Source organism: Lygodium microphyllum, chromosome 16 (assembly GCF_053477565.2).
Source record: "Lygodium microphyllum isolate KBCC chromosome 16, Lygodium_microphyllum_v1.1.10, whole genome shotgun sequence".
In the NCBI taxonomy this organism is placed as follows: Eukaryota; Viridiplantae; Streptophyta; class Polypodiopsida; order Schizaeales; family Lygodiaceae; genus Lygodium; species Lygodium microphyllum.
This window is the reverse complement of record NC_141150.1, coordinates 103,150,259-103,171,129: the sequence shown is the minus strand read 5'-3', so window position 1 is coordinate 103,171,129 and position 20,871 is coordinate 103,150,259. Positions and strand designations below refer to the sequence as shown.

The 20,871-nt window shown below is 43.1% G+C and overlaps 1 protein-coding gene across 1 annotated transcript in view; it reads left to right on the top strand.

Moving 5' to 3' along the window:
* Positions 1-2,531: 2,531 nt before the first annotated feature.
* Positions 2,532-20,871, top strand: part of PSB29 (photosystem II reaction center PSB29 protein) — a 38,101-nt gene continuing 19,761 nt past the window's right edge. Inside the window, exons 1-2 of the mRNA XM_087696153.1 lie at positions 2,532-3,040; positions 3,205-3,472. Of these exons, the coding sequence (XP_087552279.1) occupies positions 2,818-3,040; positions 3,205-3,472 (491 nt within the window). The 5' untranslated portion in view covers positions 2,532-2,817. The remainder of the gene's footprint in view (positions 3,041-3,204; positions 3,473-20,871) is intronic.

Genomic DNA, 20,871 nt, shown 5'->3' with positions numbered 1-20,871 from the left:
CATACTTGCAAAAAGACTAGATATTACATCTTTTAAAAATTGGACATTGCAATATGGACTTCAAGTGTGTAGCAATGGAGGAATGCTTCAATGAAGGGCAAGTAAGGGCGGGTGTTAGGAGACCAAGCACTAGACCACCACTTCAAAGTAGCATTAAAGAGAAGTGTAATGACTTTTTGACCCATTAAAGAATTAGTTGCTAAGGTTGTGAACTATGCCAACAGTATATATTGGAACCACAAGCAATCACAAATACAATGTTCACACAAAATCAACCATTGGTGTTTTTATTGGCTAGATTACCCAAAAAATCAATTGAGATTCAAGTTTTTTGTCAATGCAGAAAATATATGTATGTTGGGTCTTGATGAAAAGTCTCTATTTTTTTAAGATTTTAATCATAAGTCCTACAAACATTGAAACTTGAGTTTGTCTTGATGAGAATCTTCTAATGCTTTGATATTTTACTTAAATAACTAGTTAATGTCATTATAATTTTCCCCAAAATTGATGACATTTTCAACCTTTTCTTTTTTCCATTGGATGGGGAAATGAGTTTTTGGGTGTAACAATGCACAAAATTGGTCCTTTAAACTACTAAGGGTTAGTTTATGCAAGGCCCTAGTGGTGTAAGGTAGTGTTTGGGATAAGTAGTATTGAGAAATGTACATAAACTCCATTAGACTTATCTTAAAACAACAAAACAAGTAACTTGGACATACATTTATAGAATGTATTACTATTATAATGTATGTACTTCACGAAGCTAACGCCGAACATATATGTCACGTCTCTAGGGCTCCCCAAACATCCTTTTTCCTTTTCAAGAAATAAAATTACAAAAGTATAAACCCAATGCCAATCACATGTAGTTACAAAAGTATAAACCCAATGCCAATCACATGTAGTTACAAAAGTATAAACCCAATGCCAATCATATGTAGGTACCAGCCAACCATAGGGTGATGAACTTTGGGTAGTACCTAGGGAGTGGGTTACGCGACCTGTGCTTGATGAGGTGTGTCATGCTAGAGAAGGGCACACCGGAGTAAGGATGCTGAGATCATCTTTCCTGCTTGTCATGAGGAGAAGACGACAGCAGGAGGAGGAGGAAGCGCCAGTGGGAGGAGGAGTCGGTGTCGGCCTTTTGATCATCTGCAGCGCTGTAGGAGGAGCTCATGGAGTTGTTCCTTGCAAATGGCAAGGAGGCTATGGAGGAGATGTATCTACGTATGTATGTAGAGCTTACTAGCTCCCCCATTTCCTACTGTTGTTTGAGCCGTGGCAAAAATCTCCATATAAAAGCCTAGCATTTAAACAATTAAACAATTAAACTTACTTCATTTGTCAATGTGTCAAACATACATGATCCTTGGATGCATGCACAAAGGATTTGGATACATACATAAATCAATGTACATTATGCATATGGTGCCAGCCCAAATATTGTAGTGCATAATGTTGATGCATGTGCTAACACACTTGTTTGGGCCTACACCATAGGCTCTCATTTTAATAGTATTGCCATGCTTTTATGCATATTGTGGCAACCCAATATTGCAATAGACATTACATCATGCATGTGTTGACATACATATATAGGCCTATGCCATAGGCTCTATTAGATAACATGTAGTTTTGAGTGCTAATTTGGAGTGATTGCGAAGTAAAAATGACATTGTTGTCTATATATGCACAAAAAAGCAAGGCTAGCTTCATTAGTTTGAGTCACCCTTAGCTTGTGCCTTAACATGTGTTATTGAGTATCAACATAGATAAGTTTTTTGTAATAAGAAAGCATTTGATCACGTGCACACAGAGAGAGAGAGAGAGAGAGAGAGAGAGAGAGAGAGAGAGAGAGAGAGAGAGAGAGAGAGAGAGAGAGAGAGAGAATGTGTGTTTACATTGTTAAACTTACATAAAACCTATAGGAAAAACATTTGTTGCGTGCAAAGTGCACTTTTTTTTTGGGTAAGTGAAAGGAAGCGACCTTGCGATAGCATGGTCATTTCCTTTCACTCACAAAAATGCAAAGTAAGTGAGGAGTAGCTGCGATAGTAAGGTTACTTCCTTTCAATCACAAAATTGTGAAGCAAGCGAGACATAGCCTCACAAGCTTAGCAATGATGCCGACTGCGCGAGCCTGCAATGACCATGCTAGGTAGTTTTACATTATTAGCTAAAATCCTTCTTTCAACACTTCTCTACATACGAAAAGGGGTTGCTTTCCCTTAGTTTTTATTGTAGTGTTCCACCTCATTAGCTTTTGCGTGGGAAGTGTGCATACCTAGCTAGATGCGGTTGGGCTTTGCTAGGTATGTGATGGCTTCTAATTAGAAGGCCCGATTGTACCTAGCTAGGTATGCGGTGCCTCTTGAATAGAAGCTAACGGGCTGCTGCGCTCAACCACACCTAGCTAGGTATGCCAGCACATGATGTAGTTGTAATGAAAAATGTGGGATCTGAAACTTCTTTGTGTTCGAAACCCCAACCACCACCAATAAAAAACCAGCTTGTCACTGGTTGCGGGCAGCGCACCAGACTTTTGGAAGGTCGGGTTTCGGATAAGGCTGAGTGAGCTAGGCGTCTTTCCCTCTTCTGCTTTCACTTGCGAGCAGCCACCTGATCTCTTTCCAGGGGAAAAGTACAAGAAAGAATACAGGGCAAAGGAATCACAGAGAGAGAGAGAGAGAGAGAGAGAGAGAGCGAGGGAGGAGGGTTTGGTAACACCATAGCCTAATCATATCCGTAAATCATAACATACATCTGCACCTTTTTCTGCTGGCGAGCTCAAACGGCAACCCCAGCGCTGCTTGAATGGCTGCCCTAGCATCATCAGTCTCGTCCTTGTCCTTGACGTCGACTGTGCGGCAATCTGTCGATACCAAGTGTCTTCTTCTTCCCAGCACTCGTCTTATCGGCCCTCCTACTACTTCTTTTGTGGAACTGAGGCTGGCCTGCTCTGACACGCTCTTGAGCTCCAAAGACCGTCCAAACTGCCTTCGCTTGCCTGTGCAATGTGTGGCGATGGCTCAGCAGAGTATGTGCTCCGTTCGTCCAATGCACCGGGGCCTCAATTTGTAGGAAATTTAGCAAATGAAGAATGCGTCTTTGTTGGATGAAGCAGAACAAGCTTCTTTAGTTCATTTGTTATCCATTCGTAAGAAAATTTCGAACTAAAGTTGTGCTTTCTCACTTCAACAGGTGTTCCCACAGTCTCTGAAACTAAGACTGCGTTCCTTACCAAGTTCCGTAAACCAATTCCTAGCATCTATAATAATGTCATTCAGGAGCTGATTGTCCAGCAGCACTTGTTGCGGTATAACCAGACGTACAAGTATGACGCTGTCTTTGCCTTGGGCTTTGTTACAGTCTATGATCAACTTATGGATGGATATCCGAGCTCTCAGGACCGAGAAGCAATATTTAGAGCATATATTGGAGCCCTTAATGAAGATCCTGATCAGTACAGGTACGAACCACATCCTAATATCATGTTTTGGATTGGAACGTCCCACTTTACTGGCAAAACTTTACATTTACAGACTGTCAATGTGAGATCATCATGCTTGTGATCAGTTACTGAGTAATCAAACTTTGTGGTTTTGGAGCTAACCAGGACATGGTCTAAGAGCGTGTTTGGTCAATTTATCTAAATTACAAAGACTTTTAGTTTTATCAGATAATGTACTGCAAACTCAGAAGCTGGAAAGTTGTTTTACTTCTTTGTCTGCCTTTTTTGAGCTTTCCACCCACAATTTCTGTGACTTTATAGTGGATTGGGCCACTTGCAAGCAGAATTCCTGGCCTAATGCTATACCTGAGCAATCAGACTCCAGATCCACTTCTGTTTCATGATATTGCATACTAAATGACTCCAGTTTAGTACACAAGCAAACTCTCTGTTCATATCATAAGCTGATGCAGTTGGATGCTCCTGCTCAAGCACTCATCTCACTATATATTTATCCCCAGAACTGCTTGCAAACCATGTTAGACTCACCATGAACGTGATGACTGTGAACACACTTTTCTCATTGGCGTAGAAAATTATGTCAACAATTCCATAAATTCTGTGAGTACTAATTCCTGCTCATGTGCATTGTATATTGAAATTATTGCTACTTGTGCCAGAGCAATACTCTTCCAAAAAGTGAAAGTTTTATCAGCTAGACTCTACTCCTAGATGAATCTAGTTTGAGAGGTGTGACTAGGTTATCAAAGATTGGGTTGAAGCCTTAAGCTGATGTATCAGGCAAAGATCTTGTAGCTATCCATAACTAGGTGATGGGCCTCCACTACTTTAGGATGATCCCCAAATGAGAAAGGCCATATATTGATAGAAGATTAAAGCCAAAATTAGGAACATATAGGACTTCTAATGTGAATCTAGGATCTTGGCAGTCTGGGAGTAAGCAGATTCGAGAGTTGTCACCCGTGGTGACGGAATCTCTTCTGTCATGGAGATCTTGGAGCCAATCATGCCAAAGAGTCATATTGCTTGGCTTGCCACTATCCATGAGCCAAGGGTTCTTGGAAGAAGAGGAAACCAATGAATATCATCCACCTCATACACATGGCCAAAGATGAATTTCATCATAGTAGCGAGTGTGGTGGTCTTCAACTTCTCCTGTCCATCCTTCACCCTAGGTTGAAAGTGAGGGCACTTCTTCCTACACTTCTCCTTGGGGTGAAGTAGTCTTCCACCAATGAGGGAACTTGAGAAAACCTTTTGGCCTCTCGTCTTGGTTTTTGCTAGATTGCTCATGTTTACCTTTCTTTCCTTTCTTTTGTTTTTGTCCATTGGTAGAAGTCCTAGCCTCAAAACACAACTAAGAGGACATGCTTCACTTATTTCCTTGTGCCAGGGCTCATGGTCCAAGATCATAGAGAATAGCTCCTCCTAGTTGATTGCTTCTTGTAGCTGAGAGGTGAGAATACTAGTGTAGAAGGCATCATACTTGGGTGATTCAAGATGGGACAAAGGAGTCATCATCGTATCCTTTGACAAAAGAGTCTTTCCAAGAGATGCCAATTCATCTATGATCTCCTCCATTTTTAAAAATATGATCCTTCATGTTGGGGAATTTGAAAGAGAAAGCCGCCTTAGTAGCATGAGCAAATGTTTGAACCTAGCGTAGACTTGCAAGAGAGGCATTACTCCTTCACCCTTGGGGAGGTGGTCTTGCTTGATCATAGCCTTTATGAACTTATTGTTGTTAGAAGTGGTGCAGCAATGGAAGCATAGAGAAGTGCTGAAATAAATTGCTGAACACAAGACAAAAGAACAAAAGAACACAAGAACATTGCAAAGGAAGAGAACTCAGAGATGTGGTCGGGAAATGGAATCCATATACCAAAAACACAAGAATGATGCGTAGAACAATGAGTCATTGGCTGTGTGGACACCGACATTGGCTCCTCTCTCCAACAAGAAGACCACCTGAAGAATGATAATGATTGAATGAGAGGAGGAGAAGCCACTGAATAAATAGGCCCAAAACATGCCAAATATGGCAGCTGGTTGGCTAGCATTTAATGCCAGTCGGTTAGCAATAAATGTCGAAATAATCACTAAAATGACCACTATAAAATGCCTAAATTACCCAGTAATATCAACCATAGCCTAAACTTACACATAAGCTAACTAGACTGCTTACACACTCTCTCAGATCATTGGTGATCTAATACAATACAGTGATACAATGATAATCATATACAACAAAGAACCACCAGAGTAGAACCATGGAAACCTAAGTAGTGGGTTATCAAGCCACCACCATGGTGCCTTGGAGAGAACTTGATGTCGATCGTACCAGCTTCTGAAAATAGAGAAGAGTCATAATAGATCTTTGTGTTTGTCAATAATGTCTCATAGTAGCATATAACACTATTGTGTCAAGAATGCCTCTGAACGTATGTGACCATTGATTCCCCGCCTTTGGCCAAGGCTGCCAAAGTGTCTGCTCATGTGAGCTTAAGACTAGAAGCCAATACCGCTCGTTGTCAAAGAAACAATCCATCATAAACCTTGATGTTAATCCCAGCTCTAGGATTTGAATCTGCCAGCAATGCATCAAGAACATCCCTCTATGGAACCTGTGCATGTAATAACCCCCGCCCACACTACATAAACCCCCCCCCCCCCCCCCCCCCCCCCCCCCCCCCCAAAAATTTTCATAAGAAAATAATTGATTTTTAAAAAAATTATTACACCTCTCCCCCCCCTATCAATGCCGACAGCTCTGGCGGAGGGAGGGAGAGAAAGCACGATGACGACATGGAAGGGGGAGAGGAGTCACCGACGTGGAAGACGAGGGAGGAGAAGACGTCAATGATGATGCAAGGGAGGTAGCCGAGGGGGAGGCCATGTGGCTTACCACCCCCTCCCCCTTGGGCATAACAGCCAGATCATGGGCAGCTGGGAGGCTGCGAGCCCTCACCGCCATGCAGAATAGGTGGTGGTCACTACCACCACCACTCCACCTTTTCCCCACGCTTCCTCCCCCTCCCAAAACATAGCCCTCCCTCCCTATTATAAAAACCCCCCATCATAAAGAAAAAAAGGGAAGTATCACCTCTTCTCCCCCCTTACTGCCGGCCTGAGAGAGAGAGAAAGAGTAAGTGAGAGAGAAAGAGAGGGAGAGAAAGGGAGAGGTGAGAAGAGAGAGACAAAGAAGAAGGAGAAGAAGAAGAGGGAGAGAGTGACAGAGAGAAAGAGAGAGAATCTTCCAAGAAGGTTCTCGTACTCTTTCCCTCCTTAGAGGGTGGCCACACGTATTTTCTCTTTTCCTTCTCCCGAGCTCATCCCCTAACTCGCAAGACAATTTTTCCCAAATTGACCCTCTTCTCAAGCAAGTGGTTGCTGAAGTCTTGTACGAGTCACGTCTAAAAGAGGAGAAGACCAAGAATGACCCCCAAGCGAAAAGTGTCACGCGCAAATGGCCATCCCTCAACGAGCAACGAAGTCTCAGGTGAGGGCATCACTGCCAATCCAACTACGATACCGGTCATAAGTAATGAATTTCCAAACTAATAAGATGCTTGTTTTGATTGTCGCATGAGGTACATTAGATGCCGCATGAGAGTAGGTCATGGAAAGGGATAGGTTTCATCTCACACATTCGAAAGATAGAGTTGCAAAGCGTAGGTATCAAGAAAAGTAAATTGTATCTAGATGCTATACGACAAATTCGTACATAGCATAATAGCGTTCCAAGGTATTGTCGACTCTCCTTTTCATGAAAATAATAGATAGGTATTTCCCCACATTGAAAGTATGTTGTAGCTTGCACACTTGACGGATTGCATGATAAGTAATCTAGCCTAGGGGAAATTCAATCTCGAATCTCTAAGATCTTTGCCCAAGCTCTCGCTAATATCACGAATCTGTTAGTTTATTGGGATCTTGATGATGTGCGTAATTAACACAAATGACGACCATAAGGATGAAAACTACGATGCCTTGAGTTGCCCGATAGCGACTATGTTTATCAATCCTATTCGGGGTTGGGCTAGATGCAACAACAACTCTAGGACAAATGAAGAGCTCAAGGATTAGGAAACCCTAAGTCAAAGGAAAGATCGATGCTTTTGTACTTGTTGGAAAGAAGACAGGGTTATCGATTAATGTAAGTGATTAATAGAACTTATGTCTTGTACAATGTTTGAAACCTTAACATATGCCTTAGCCGAAAGAAGGGTGTGTTAAGTAAAATTTACATAGAAGCGTTCTTGATCCCAAGGGGGAGAGCAAATATACGATGGAAAGGTTATCGCGACTATTCTTGTAATGTTTGGAAAAGAATACCATTGTTTTTGTTGATTGATCGATCAACACCCTAAATGCTTTTACAATCAACTGATTGCTAGATTGAGGTTTGAATGATTATTCCAAGCGCTTGTGATTGATGGTAAATGCATGGTAGGGTTTGTGATGACAAGTTGCCATGGAAAATAAAAGAATGTTTTCTTGAAAGATAATATTAAGCCGATTGCCTTGATTGTGCTTGATTTTTAACTAGATTAATTAAGGAAAGGATAATTTGCACGGGTGTATCATCTCCAAGTTCGCACCGCGGATTAACTCGAGAGGGCACTACTCGATTCACGGGCCGAAGGTCTAGTAGTAAATAGGCCAACCACGGAAAATGTGTCTCACTCTTAGGCCGCTTCGGGTCAGATGGAGCTCTGAATATCCCTTACCTAGTCTGGAACAGGGTTGAAGACTGCCGTGAGCCCAGGGTTTGTGGCGTTTGAAGATCCTATTCTAGATAATGGATGGAAATTATGGTGCCATGTGATTTGGACCGGATACTTCTACAAGGCAGAAGAGATATATAATTTCTCCTGTATGGGCAATAAACAAAGATTAACTTGAAGATAAGTTAAGGAACTTGTTTGACAAAGAGGTTGCTTGCTCTGTATTCGTGTTGTGCCATAAATTATGCGAACGAATCCTGTTCCTTAAAAGGCTTAATTAAGAAAATTGATTTTAAATGTCACACATAAATGTGATAGGACCTAATTAAATAACTAAAGAATGCCTATTGAGGGAAGCGGGTGGGCGGAACCCAGACGGGTCCATCCTACGGCAGGGTGGTCCTAGAGAATTGGGAGACTTCTCATAAGGTTTTATGGACGATCGATCCTTAGGAATTGTTAGGTTAGAACCCCGATTCATACCGTTTTAGGGGATTGGAATGGGACTATGCCCTAAGGCAGAGAGGTTGAGCGAGGGATACCTTTTGTTTTCCATTTTCCTTGAACTAAGTGCGGCATGGATTTGCTTTAGAATTGGGTATCTCTGCAAAAAGCAGGATGACCAGGACCTGACGCTAGAATGTTGTTAGGAGACCTTGACCTCTAGGAATCCAGATTTCAGGTCGATCCTAGTGGGTTCGGCTACGAATATTCTGTTGCGAGGTGGACTTGAGAAACCCTAGGCAACAAACCCCGTAACATTCCATGGGAGTGCCGGGCGGCATCGCTTAGACTCGTCCCTCGATCGACCACTAAAAACGTATATGGACAGTCGATAGGCGGGCACGTTACAGTTGGTATCAGAGCAAAACTTCGTAATGATACGTGATTGATTATTGTATGGTTTGTAGACATATCCTAAATAAAATAATCTAAGTGGTATGGCTTGATTGTTAGGCATCTTTTACACCCACGAATGCTGACATGCAAGAGAATAAATTCATTCTCACGCAACATAAGGCACCCAAGTTTGGTGGAGAAGGAATAGACGTCGTAGCGGAGGCGGAGGTATGGATTGAGTCGATGGACGATTATTTCTCTACTTCGGAAAACTGCTGCTACCAATCAAGCAATGATAGCCAAACTTAAGGTAGTTGGCTAGGCTCGGGTATGGTGGAAGCAATGGTGCAAAGATCAAGGTGTTTCTGAAGCCGCTGTCACTTGGGCTCAGTTGAAAGATGTTGTACGCGGACGATACCTTCCGCTAACCTACCAGACTTTGAGGATGAATGAATTCTTCAAGCTTGAGCAGTTGGAATTGACCTTGGAAGCCTACTACTTGAAGTTTGTAACCCTACTAAAATACGCATCACCTATGGATATTGCGCAGCAAGTATCCAAGTTTTGCCATGGCTTGAACACTCCTCTAAACCATTGTCTCGAAACAGTGCATCTAACGGACTTGCAAGTTGCATTACTTCGAGCGAAGCCAATTGTCCAAGAACTTGAACCGGGCAATGGTGACAAAAATGATTTCTGAGATCAGGGCAAGAGATGCCACACGTGCGGAGAAATAGGGCACATCCGTAGGAGACATCCCAACCGTTGATGCTTCCACTGCAATGAGCTAGGGCACGTCTGAGTAGACTGCCTTGACTTAAGTTTAGAAGATATTGAGCCTCCAAGAAAACAAAGCTACACAGGCGCAGTCTATGGATATATAGAGGAATCAGATGAAGACAAAGACCTAGAACCCACTACACCTTATCAAGATGACTAGAAATCCTAGAAGTTTTATTGACATGTAATAGAACTTATATTTGGAATAAATCCTACTCTTGTACCTACAATTAATTGCAATAATATGAGTTGCACTACTTGAGTCATTACTAGTAGCGCAACGGACGCATGGTGGGTCCTAACCCACAGACCTTAAGCCCCATTAATGCTTGTCTTCCCTAGTTCTTCCGAGATGAGGACATCTCGAGTTCTCTAAGGGGTTAAGAATATAATATTCCTCGCTCGCACTGCATAACTCCCCTCTCTCCCCCTAATTTTCATAAGAAAATAATTGATTTAAAAAAAATTACACTCCCCTTGTCAATGCCGACAGCTGGCGGAGAAAGGGGGAGACAACGTGATGACAACATGGAAGGGGGAGAGGAGTCACCAACGTGGAAGACGACGGAGGAGAAGACGTCAATGATGACGCGGGGGAGGTAGCCAATGGGGAAAACAAGGGAGATGATGACGATGGAGAGGGGGGAGGCCTACCACCCCCTCCCCCCTTGGGCATGACGGCCAGATCATGGGCAGTTGGGAGGCTGCGAGCCCCCACCACCATGCAGAATAGGTAGTGGTCACTACCACCACCACTCCACCTTTTTCCCATGTTTCCCCCTCCCCTCCCCCCCCTCCCCCCCCCAAAATAATAATCCCCTGCCTATTATTAAAACCCCCCATCGTAAAGGAAAAAAGAAAAGTACCACCTCTTCCCCCCCTTGCTGCCAATCTGCTAGCGAGAGAGAGAGAGAGAGAACGAGAAAGAGGAAGAGAGAGGGAGAGAAAGGGAGAGGTGAGAAGAGAGAGAGAGACAAAGAAGGAGAACAAGAAGAGGGAGAGTGATAGAGAGAAAGAGAGAGAACCTTCCAAGAAGGTTCTCCTTCTCTTCCCCTCCTTAGAGGGTGGCCACATGCATTTTCTCTTTTCCTTCTCCCTGAGCTCATCCCCTAACCCGCAAGCCGATTTTCCCTAAATGGCCCTCTTCTCGAGAAAGTGATTGCTAAAGTCTTGTGCGAGTCGCGTCTAAAAGAGGAGAAGACCCAAGGATGGCCCCCGAGTGGAAAGTGTCACGCGTAGATGGCCATCCCTCACTGAGCAACGAAGCCTCAGGTGAGAGCATCATTGCCAATCCAATTGCGATACCGATCGTAAGTAATGAATTTCCAAACTAATAAGATGCTTGTTTTGATTCCCGCATGAGGTACATTAGATGCCGCATGAGAATAGGTCATGGAAAGGGATAGGTTTCATCTCACACATTCGAAAGATAGAGTTGCAAAGCATAGGTATCAAGAGAAGTAAATTGCATCTACATGCTATGCGACAAACTCGTACATAGCATAATAGCATTCCAAGGTATTGTTGACTCTCCTTTTTATGAAAATAATAGATAGGTATTTCCCCACATTGAAAGTATGTTGTAGCTTGCACGCTTGACGGATTGCATGATAAGTAATCTAGCCTAGGGGAAATTCAATCTCGAATCTCTAAGATCTTTGCCCAAGCTCTTGCTAATATCATGAATTTGTTAGTTCATTGGGATCTTGATGATGTGTGTAGTTAATACGAATAACGACATAAGGATTAATACTAAGATGCCTTGAGTCGCCCGATAGCGACTATGTTTATCAATCCTATTCGGGGTTGGGCTAGATGTAACAATAGCTCTAGGGTAAATGAAGAGCTCAAGGATTAGGAAACCCGAAGTCAAAGGAAAGACCGATGCTTTTGTACTTGTTGGGAAGAATGTTGGGGTATCGATTAATGTAAGTGATTCATAAAACTTATGTCTTGTACAATGTTTGAAACCTTAACATATGCCTTAGTCGAAAGAAGAGTGTATTAAGTAAAATTTACATAGAACCGCTCCTAATTCCAAGGGAGAGAGCAAATATGTGATGGAAAGGTTATCATGACTATTCTTGCAATGTTTGGGAAAGAATACCATTGTTTTTGTTGATTGATCGAACAATACCCTAAATGCTTTTACAATCAACTGATTGTTAGATTGAGGTTTGAATGATTATTCCAAGCTCTTGTGATTGATAGTAAACGTATGGCAAGGTCTGTGATGACAAGTTGCCATGAGAAATAAAGAAATGTTTTCTTGAAAGATAATATTAGGCTGATTGCCTTGATTGTGCTTGATTTTTAACTGGATTAATTAAGGAAATGATATTTTGCACGGGTGGATCATCTCCAAGATCGCATTGCGGATTAACTCGAGAGGGCACTCCTCGATTCACGGGCCGAAGGTCGAGTGGTAAATCGGCCAACACCGGAAAATGTGTCTCACTCCTAGGCCGCTTGGAGTCAGGTGGAGCTCTGGACACGCTTTGCCTAGTTTGGAACAGAGTTGAAGACTGCCGTGAGCCTAATGGTTGTGGCGTTGGAAGATCCTATTCTAGATAATGGATGAAAATTATGGTGCCATGTGATTTGGACCGGTTACTTTTGCAAGGCAAAAGGAATATATAATTTCCCTTGTATGGGCAATAAACAAAGATTAACTTGAAGATAAGTTAAGGAACTTGTTTGACAAAGAGATTGCTTGCTCTGTATTCGTGTTGTGCCATAAATTACGCGAACGAATCCTGTTCCTTAAAAGGCTTAATTAAGGAAACTAATTTTAAATGTCACATATAAATGTGATAGGATCTAATTAAATAACTAAAGAATGCCTATTGAGGGAAGGGGGTGGGCAGAACCCCAACGGGTCCATCCTACGGCGGCAGGGTGGTCCCAGAGAATTAGGAGGCTTCTCACAAGGTTTTACGAACGACCGATTCTTAGGAATTGTTAGGTTAGAACCTCGATTTTATACTGTTTTAGGGGACCAGAATGGGACTATGCCCTACAGGCAGAGAGGTTGAGCGACACTTCCCTTTCGTTTCCTATTCTCCTTGAACCAAGTGCGGCATGAATCTGCTTCGGAATTGGGTATCTCTGCGTAAAGTAAGATGATCAAGACTCGACTCTAGATTGCTGTTAGGAAACCTTGACCACTAGGAACCCAGATTTTAGGTTGATCCTAGTGGGTTCGGGCCATGAACGTTCCGTTGCGAGGCGGACTTAAGAAACCCTAGGTGACAAACCTCGTAACATTCCATGGGAATGTCAGGTGGTGTCGCTTAGACTTGTCTCTTGATGGACCGCTAAAAACGTATCTGGATAGCCGATAGGCGGGCATGTTATAGTGCACTCGTATACCTGTATAGATTAGGCTCGGCTGCCCCATCTCACGACCCTCTCACACTCCCTCTTGTTAGCAGAGTATTTGTCAGCTCATGTGTGAGTCTGAGCTTGATCTGGGCTGGGCATTTTTATTAGGTATTTTAGGTTTTTTTCTGGTGTGGCATTTTATGCCAGTGGAGCATTTTATGCACCAGTCGGCCAGCATTAATGCTGGCCGACCAGCATTTATTGCTCCCCACTTTTCAGCCTATTTATACTCAGTGGCTCCTCCTCAGTCATTATCATCATCATCATCTTCACCATCTGCAGACTCTGTGGAGAGAGGAGCCAGTGCCAGTGCCCACGCAGCCAGTGACTCACTGTTGTATGCGACTGTCTCGTGTTCAGATATATGGATTCCATTTCCCGTGCATACATCTGAGTTCTCATCTGTATCGTGTTCTTTTCTTTTCTCTTTTTGTCTTGTGTTTCAGCAGTTTATTTCAGCACATGTTTATGCTTCCACCGCTGCCCGACTTCTGACATGGTATCCGTTTTCAGGATTTGTGTTTTTGCTGTGTTTTATTGCTGATTTCAGGACTGTTTTGTACCCCTGCTGCTCAGGCGACTACTGTAGCAGCCAGGCGACCTGTTTTGGGGCTGTTTTCAGCCTGCGTTTTTTGCAGTATTGCCATCGTCTGCTGCCTATGCACCCTCTGCTGCCTGCGTTTTTCATCTGCAGCTGCTGGCGACAGTTTTCTACCTGTTTTTCTCCAGTTTACAGCCTGCGTTTTGCTGATTCAACGTCTCTCGTGGCTGGGTGACTGTTAATTCAGGCCGTTTTTGCTGTTTTTGGCAGTTTTTGACTGATTTTTTGACTTTCTGCAGGAGATTTTGTCTTCTATTGATCACATTTTGGGTTATATTGCATGTGAACTCTCATTTTCTGCAATCTGTGCTTGTGTTTTGGTTGTGTTTCCTCTCTACCTTCCATATGGCTCCTCCGTGCACTTCCACTGATAATAAGTTACATGGACCTGATTATCTCACATGGAGTGCTATCATGAAAGCTTGGTTTGTGCAGAAGCGGTTATGGTACATCGTCTGTGGAGCTATTGCTCGACCTCTCCGTCCTTTTCCTCTTCCTGAAAACTTTGATGAGGACAATCATGAGGAAGCGGTGCTCACATGGGACTCGGACAATGCCCGTGCTTACTCGGCGTTGCTTCGGTGTATTTCTAAAGCGGTCTTACCGGCGGTTACCTCCTGTAGGACCTCTCCTGAAGTATGGCAAAAGTTGCAGCAGATGTACGAGGCACCTTCCACCATGCGGGCCGTCACACTTTATGGCCAGCTCCAGCAGATGAAGTTTGAGCCGAAAGATACTATTCAGTCTTTTCTTCTTCGTGTTACGCAGGTACAGGACCAGCTTCGGCACATGCAATCTGCTCTTCCCGAGGCGCATCTCGTCGGGACGGTCCTCTACAAGCTCCCCCCAGAGTTTGATGGAGTGGCCAATGCTTTGCGGGCGCAGATATCATCGACTCCTGTCAGTTTTACACATATGACCTCGATGCTTCTTGAGCATGAGACATCCTTGAGATTACAGGGGTGGCTTCTGGCACATTATGGAGGTGAGGCTTATGTAGCTTCAGAGAGGGGTGACGGGAAGAAGAAGTCGAAGGCCCAGTGTTACCACTGTGGCAAGAAGAGACATTTGCGGAAGGACTGCAAGACGTTAGCGGCTTCCAGGAAGAAGGAGCAGAAGACGAAGCGGGACGTTGACTCTACCGATGAGTCCTCTCCTTCATCAGACTCCGACTCAGATCCTCCGCCCAAGGTGAAGTCCAAGGCGTGGAAGGGATCCTCTTCTTCGGATCGTGGGAAGGGCTTGGTGGCCTCTTTCTCGGCTGCTTTCTAGTGGTGGTGATGAGGTCATTCCTCACGACTCTCTTGTGCCAGAGAGGGAGTGTGAGCGGGTGTTCAGATGGGGCCGTCGTGCCTTATCTATACTTTTATACAGGTGCACAGGTTCCAGAGAGGGCCGTTCCTGACGCATCGACTTCAGTCTGGCGGAATCAAATCCTGGAGCTGGGATTGACATCCAGGTTCATGATGAGCTGGTTATCTGACAGAGAGCGGGAGGCTTTTGTCTGGAGCTCACATGAGGGGACACTTTGGCGGTCTGGCCAAAGGCGGGGACTCCATGGTCACATATGTTCAGAGGCATTTTTGACAGGATGGTCTTGTATGCTCTTGCGAGACATTGATGATGGACACAGAGACATGCTATGATCTTCTCTATTTTCAGGTGTTTGGTACGCTCGACATCGATATCAGGTTCTCTCCGAGGCACCTTGGTGGTGGCTTGATCACCCACTGCTTGGGTATCCATGGTTCTACTTGGTGGTTCTATGTTCTATAGTTTCTGATCCCTTTTCCTTGTACTATTATATTGTATCAGATCACTCATGATCTGAGAGAGGGTGTTAGCAGAGTATTTGTCAGCTCATGTGTGAGTTTGAGCTTGATCTGGGCTGGGCATTTTTACTAGGTATTTTAGGTTTTTTTTTGGTGTGGCATTTTATGCCAGTGGAGCATTTTATGCACCAGTCAGCCATCATTAATGCTGGCCGACCAACATTGATTGCTCCCCACTTTTCAGCCTATTTATACTCAGTGGCTCCTCCTCAGTCATTATCATCATCATCATCTTCACCATCTGCAGACTCTGTGGAGAGAGGAGCCAGTGCCAGTGCCCACGCAGCCAGTGACTCACTGTTGTATGCGACTGTCTCGTGTTCAGATATATGGATTCCATTTCCCGTGCATACATCTGAGTTCTCATCTGTATCGTGTTCTTTTCTTTTCTCTTTTTGTCTTGTGTTTCAGCAGTTTATTTCAGCACATGTTTATGCTTCCACCACTACCCCACTTCTGACACCTCTTTGGCACACCGGAGAGTTGTGAGGGATGACCGCATCACCTAAACTAGAAAGTAGCAAAGGAAGGGGTAATCAAGCCCTTCCTGTGGTCTAAAGAATTGGATTCCTTCCGTGCCGTGGACTTCTCCTTGGCGAAGGATCGGAGTCGGAGTTTGAGGAAGAGGATGATACGTCGGCAGAGTCCACAACCCGCTTCTTCTTTTTTCGTGAGGCTGCTAACTCCTTGTAGTCCTTCCGTAAGTGACCCTTCTTACCACACTGATAACATTGGGTCTTCGACTTTTTCTTCCGGTCACCTTTCTCTGAAGCTGTAAAGGCCTCACTAGAGTCGCCATAATGAGATGAGAGTCTCCCCTGTAAACGGAAAGATGTCTCATGCTCAAGCAACATCCAGGACATATGTGTAAAGCTCCTGGTGTGGAGGATGTTTGCGCCCTCAAAGCATTCGCCACTCCATCAAACTCTGGGGAAAGCTTGTAGAGTATCGTGCCCACTAGTTGTGCCATTGAAAGGGCAAATTGCATGTGTCGAAGTTGGTCCTATTCCTGTGTAACATGGAGCAAAAATGATTGAATGGTGTCCTTGGACTCAAACTTCATTGTTGAATCTGTCCATAAAGGGTCATAGCACGCATGGGGGAAGGAGCCTCGCACAACATCTGAAGCTTTGACCATATTTCGAGTGATGTCCTACAGGAGGTAACCGTCGGTAGAACTTCTTTAGAAATACACCAAAGCAGTGCAGAATACGCATGGGCATCATCCGAATCCCATGTGAGCATAGCTTCCTCATGGTTGTCCTCCTCAAAATCTTCGGGAAGAGAAAAAGGATGTTGAGGCCAAGGAATAGCTCCACACACAATGTACCAAATTTGGTTCTGCACAAACCAAGCTCTCATCACAACACTCCATGTAAGATAGTCAGGTCCATGTAACTTATCATTTGTAGAAGTGCATGGTGGAGCCATCTGGAAGGGAGTTGCTACAAAATGAACAAAAACCAGTCAAAAACTGCCAAAAACAACAAAAACGGCCTATACAAACACAGCCATGGTTAGGGGCAGAAAACCAAAAAACGCAGGCTGGTGTAGCATGGAATGTAGCAAACTGACGATGACAGGCTGAATTCTAGGCACAGGCTGAAAACACAGGTTGCTGGTCTGAAAAACGAAGGCCTGATCAGCAAGGGGAAGAAAGACCTTTAATCAGCAGAAAAATTGCAGCAGGAACCAAGATTCTGCAAGCTGATACCATGTTCGAAGTGGTGCAGCAATGGAAGCATAGACAAGTGCTGAAATAAACTGCTGAACACAAGACAAAAGAACAAAAGAACATTGCAAAGGAAGAGAACTCAAAGATGTGCTCGGGAAATGAAATCCATATACCAAGCACGAGAATGATGCGTACAACAGTGAGTCATTGGCTGTGTGGGCATCGGCATTGGCTCCTCTTTCCAATAGGAAGACCACGTGAAGGATGATGATGACTGAATGTGAAGAGGAGGAGCCACTGAATAAAGAGGCCCAGAATATGCCAAATATGGCAGCTGGTCGGCCAGCATTTAATGCATGGATAGCCTTTTTAGTCAAGGCAGCAAACAATTCCTATGGACAACAAACGATTTCTCTATTATCCAATCATCGAGGTTATTCTGGGGGTGGTTCATTCTTTCAAAGTATGGATGCCACTGTACTTGGCAATGGTGGAATGCACTATACAGCTGGTTTACAGCCACCTTTCCAGGCTGACAGAGGAATGTGTATGGGATGTAGCCTGAAATGCATATTGCTATGTATGGTGATGTGGACGTGCAGCTAGGAATGCATTGGGGATTGGAACCACCACCGATGGGCAACATAAAGGATTACAAAGGAGCTGAGACGGGTGAAATTTGAGATCTTTAGTGATGTGCAGGATAGGATGAAGGCTTTGACTTTTAGTTTGATGCAGTTTATCTAGCCATAACTTTACTGAGCATTCAGTAGTACACAAAGCAACCCCTTTCTTGAAAAGGAATGCACTGTATGGTGATCTACCTATTGATGTAAGGCAAGCTACTAGCAGCTTGGGGTGCATTTTAAATAGGCTTTCTCTTCTCAATGGCTCACAAATACATACTTTTGAAGTGGATGTGAAAGTACGTCGCACAAATTGGATGCAATGCATTGTGTTGATGTGATAGAGTACACCAATAAATTTGGGCCAGATTTGTTGTTAAGTAGCTCTTTTTGTGAGGTTGCATGGCAAAAATTAGATAGAGACCTATTGTTGTGGTTTATCTAAATAATTTGTGACTATTGTACGAAGATAAAAGTGACTAGCACGACACAATTGACTGAAAATGCAAATGTAGCCTTTGCATTGATGAAATGTCATGTTACATGATTTAAAGGTAGTAATGTTGCCACAAAAGATAATTTTGAAAATAAGGGCAGCAAGACTCAAGCTAAGGGTAACAAGTCAAAATCCTTCTATAAGTTGAATCCTTCAATAAGTTGAATAAGTAGGGAATCAATCCGAGCCATCCTACTAGGTAGGTAGGTAGGGCAAATGCCATTTGGTAATATCAAAACCTTCGTCGAAATGAAAGCTTTGTTTACTGCAAATAAATGCTTGTTTGTGAAGGCCCACAATGCAAGTTTGAAGACCATGTCGATGACAACAAGGATCAGAGGGCCAAGAAGCCTAAACCTATTGCAATAATTAATACTTGCTCTTGTTGGTGAGCAACCGAATGGAGATGATACAAAGCTATGCTATGCATGGGGCAAAGTCAGTGATTAGCATGCTTTGGTTATCTTTGATGTTGGCCCTTGGGGCTTGTGGCAACTTCATTTCTCTAGAACTAGCAACCAAATTGGGCATTTGAGATGATAAGATGGGGCTTGTGGCATTTTCATTTCTCTAGAATCATTGACCAAGTTGGGCATCTGAGATGGACCCCATGGATGAGGCTAGTTTGGCTTGTTTCGAAAAGCTAGTTACCCTATCATTGGAAAACTTTGTATTCATTTGTAGGCCCCAAGTTTGGGTATCGAGGGAATGAAATTGAGTGAAAACCCTAAAGTCTTCTAAAAAATTGAAGAGAAATTTAAACAATTTTGAGAAATTTTTACATTAACAATGCTTGATGTTGCGCCCAATGCCAAATCAGGACCCAATTCAATGGCCATTGAATTTGGCTGAAAAGTTATGAGGGCTGGAAATTTCAGCATGAGTTGGGTAGTAGCATAGTAGAACGACAATTTCCAATGTTCTTGACTATGATGCCTACATTTTTTTCCAGTTTAGTATCAGTTTGCTTTTGTCACTTGGTTGTGCAATCGAAGACGATTGCAAGGATTTCAAGGGGGAGGTCTGTCACGAGAATGTGTATTTTTTAATGCTTAGCTTTTGGCATTATTAAGTTGTGCACATGTGAGATACACATGTGAATTTGCAAGTTAGTTAAGTGATAGTGAGACCTTAGTAAACCCATGGATCAATGGGTAACATTGGCAAAAGTTGTAATAAGTCATGTGCGATAGGTACTAGGTGGTACCTAGTATCAAAACTTGACCTAGAGGCTAGAACATTTAATTAGCCATTAGTGTCAGTGGGGTGACATTAGGGAATTGGCATTAATTAATTAATTAATGCTAGATCCGGTCTAATGAGTGCTCAAGGTCACTTGGATGATATAGTGACCTAGCCAATTTAATTGTTGGCTAGTCACATTAATTTTTTGATCCATAAATAAATAATTTTTAAAGAATTAATATTTTGAAAATTAATTTAATAAAGTCGGATAATGCTGAAAATTGTTTTGGAAGGTTGCCACTATGCAAAATTGCCCATGCAAGTGGAAAAACATTTTTGAGGTACACACAGAGAGAGAGAGAGAGAGAGAGAGAGAGAGAGAGAGAGAGAGAGAGAGAGATTGATATTTTGTATGGAGTCAGATTTGTAAGTATTGGGCTAGCAAGGAGTTGTTGTTTCCAAAGGAGATATTACGTAGCACATGGAATATCCCATTGCTTGATTCAATATCCTCTTGAATTCATGGTAGGTTTATGTATTGGAAATCTTACGGTAGCCTCTTCATGTGTGGATCCAAGTGGCACAATCTATCATGATTAGTATGGTCTCTTATTTCCTACCCTTGCTTCCTTGGACCAAGATGTCTCTCTTGGAATTGGTGTAGCCTATCCGTTTTATGTTATGGAAAAAGAAAGGCAATCATTTGGGTTAGCTGTGGATATCTTAGTTGCATATTACTACTTTAAAATGGTTGGGTGAAGCTGCATTATTGAATATTAATATTCACATGATAGCTTTGAGAATGACACTTTTGCAAGCCCTTTGCGTGTAGACTCATCCTTGGACTGATGTTGCAAAATTCTTTATTGAGGAGACTCGTATCTCCCATGGTTGCATGGTTATCCAGCCATCTTGGTGGCATGTGATGAATTCTATGAGGCCTCTTAAATTGCCGTAGTCATTTCTTCTCAATCATTTGATTGCCTTTTAGCAAGAGATACTTCATTTTATAGTTTGGCATCCTTTGGAAATTGCCTTTTAGCCGACCGGTCACTGAGAAAGCAAATATAGTTTGGCATGCCTGAGATAGTAGAGAGAAGTGGCAAGATAGATTTCTTCAATTGTGGAGGTTGAAGATTTCTTATCGAGGAAAAGTTTTTTTGTGGTAGCTACTTATCAATGATCTTCCTATTGGGGATATCCTTTGTGCTTGCAAGATCTCCTGGGACCAATGTGTCTTTTGCACTACT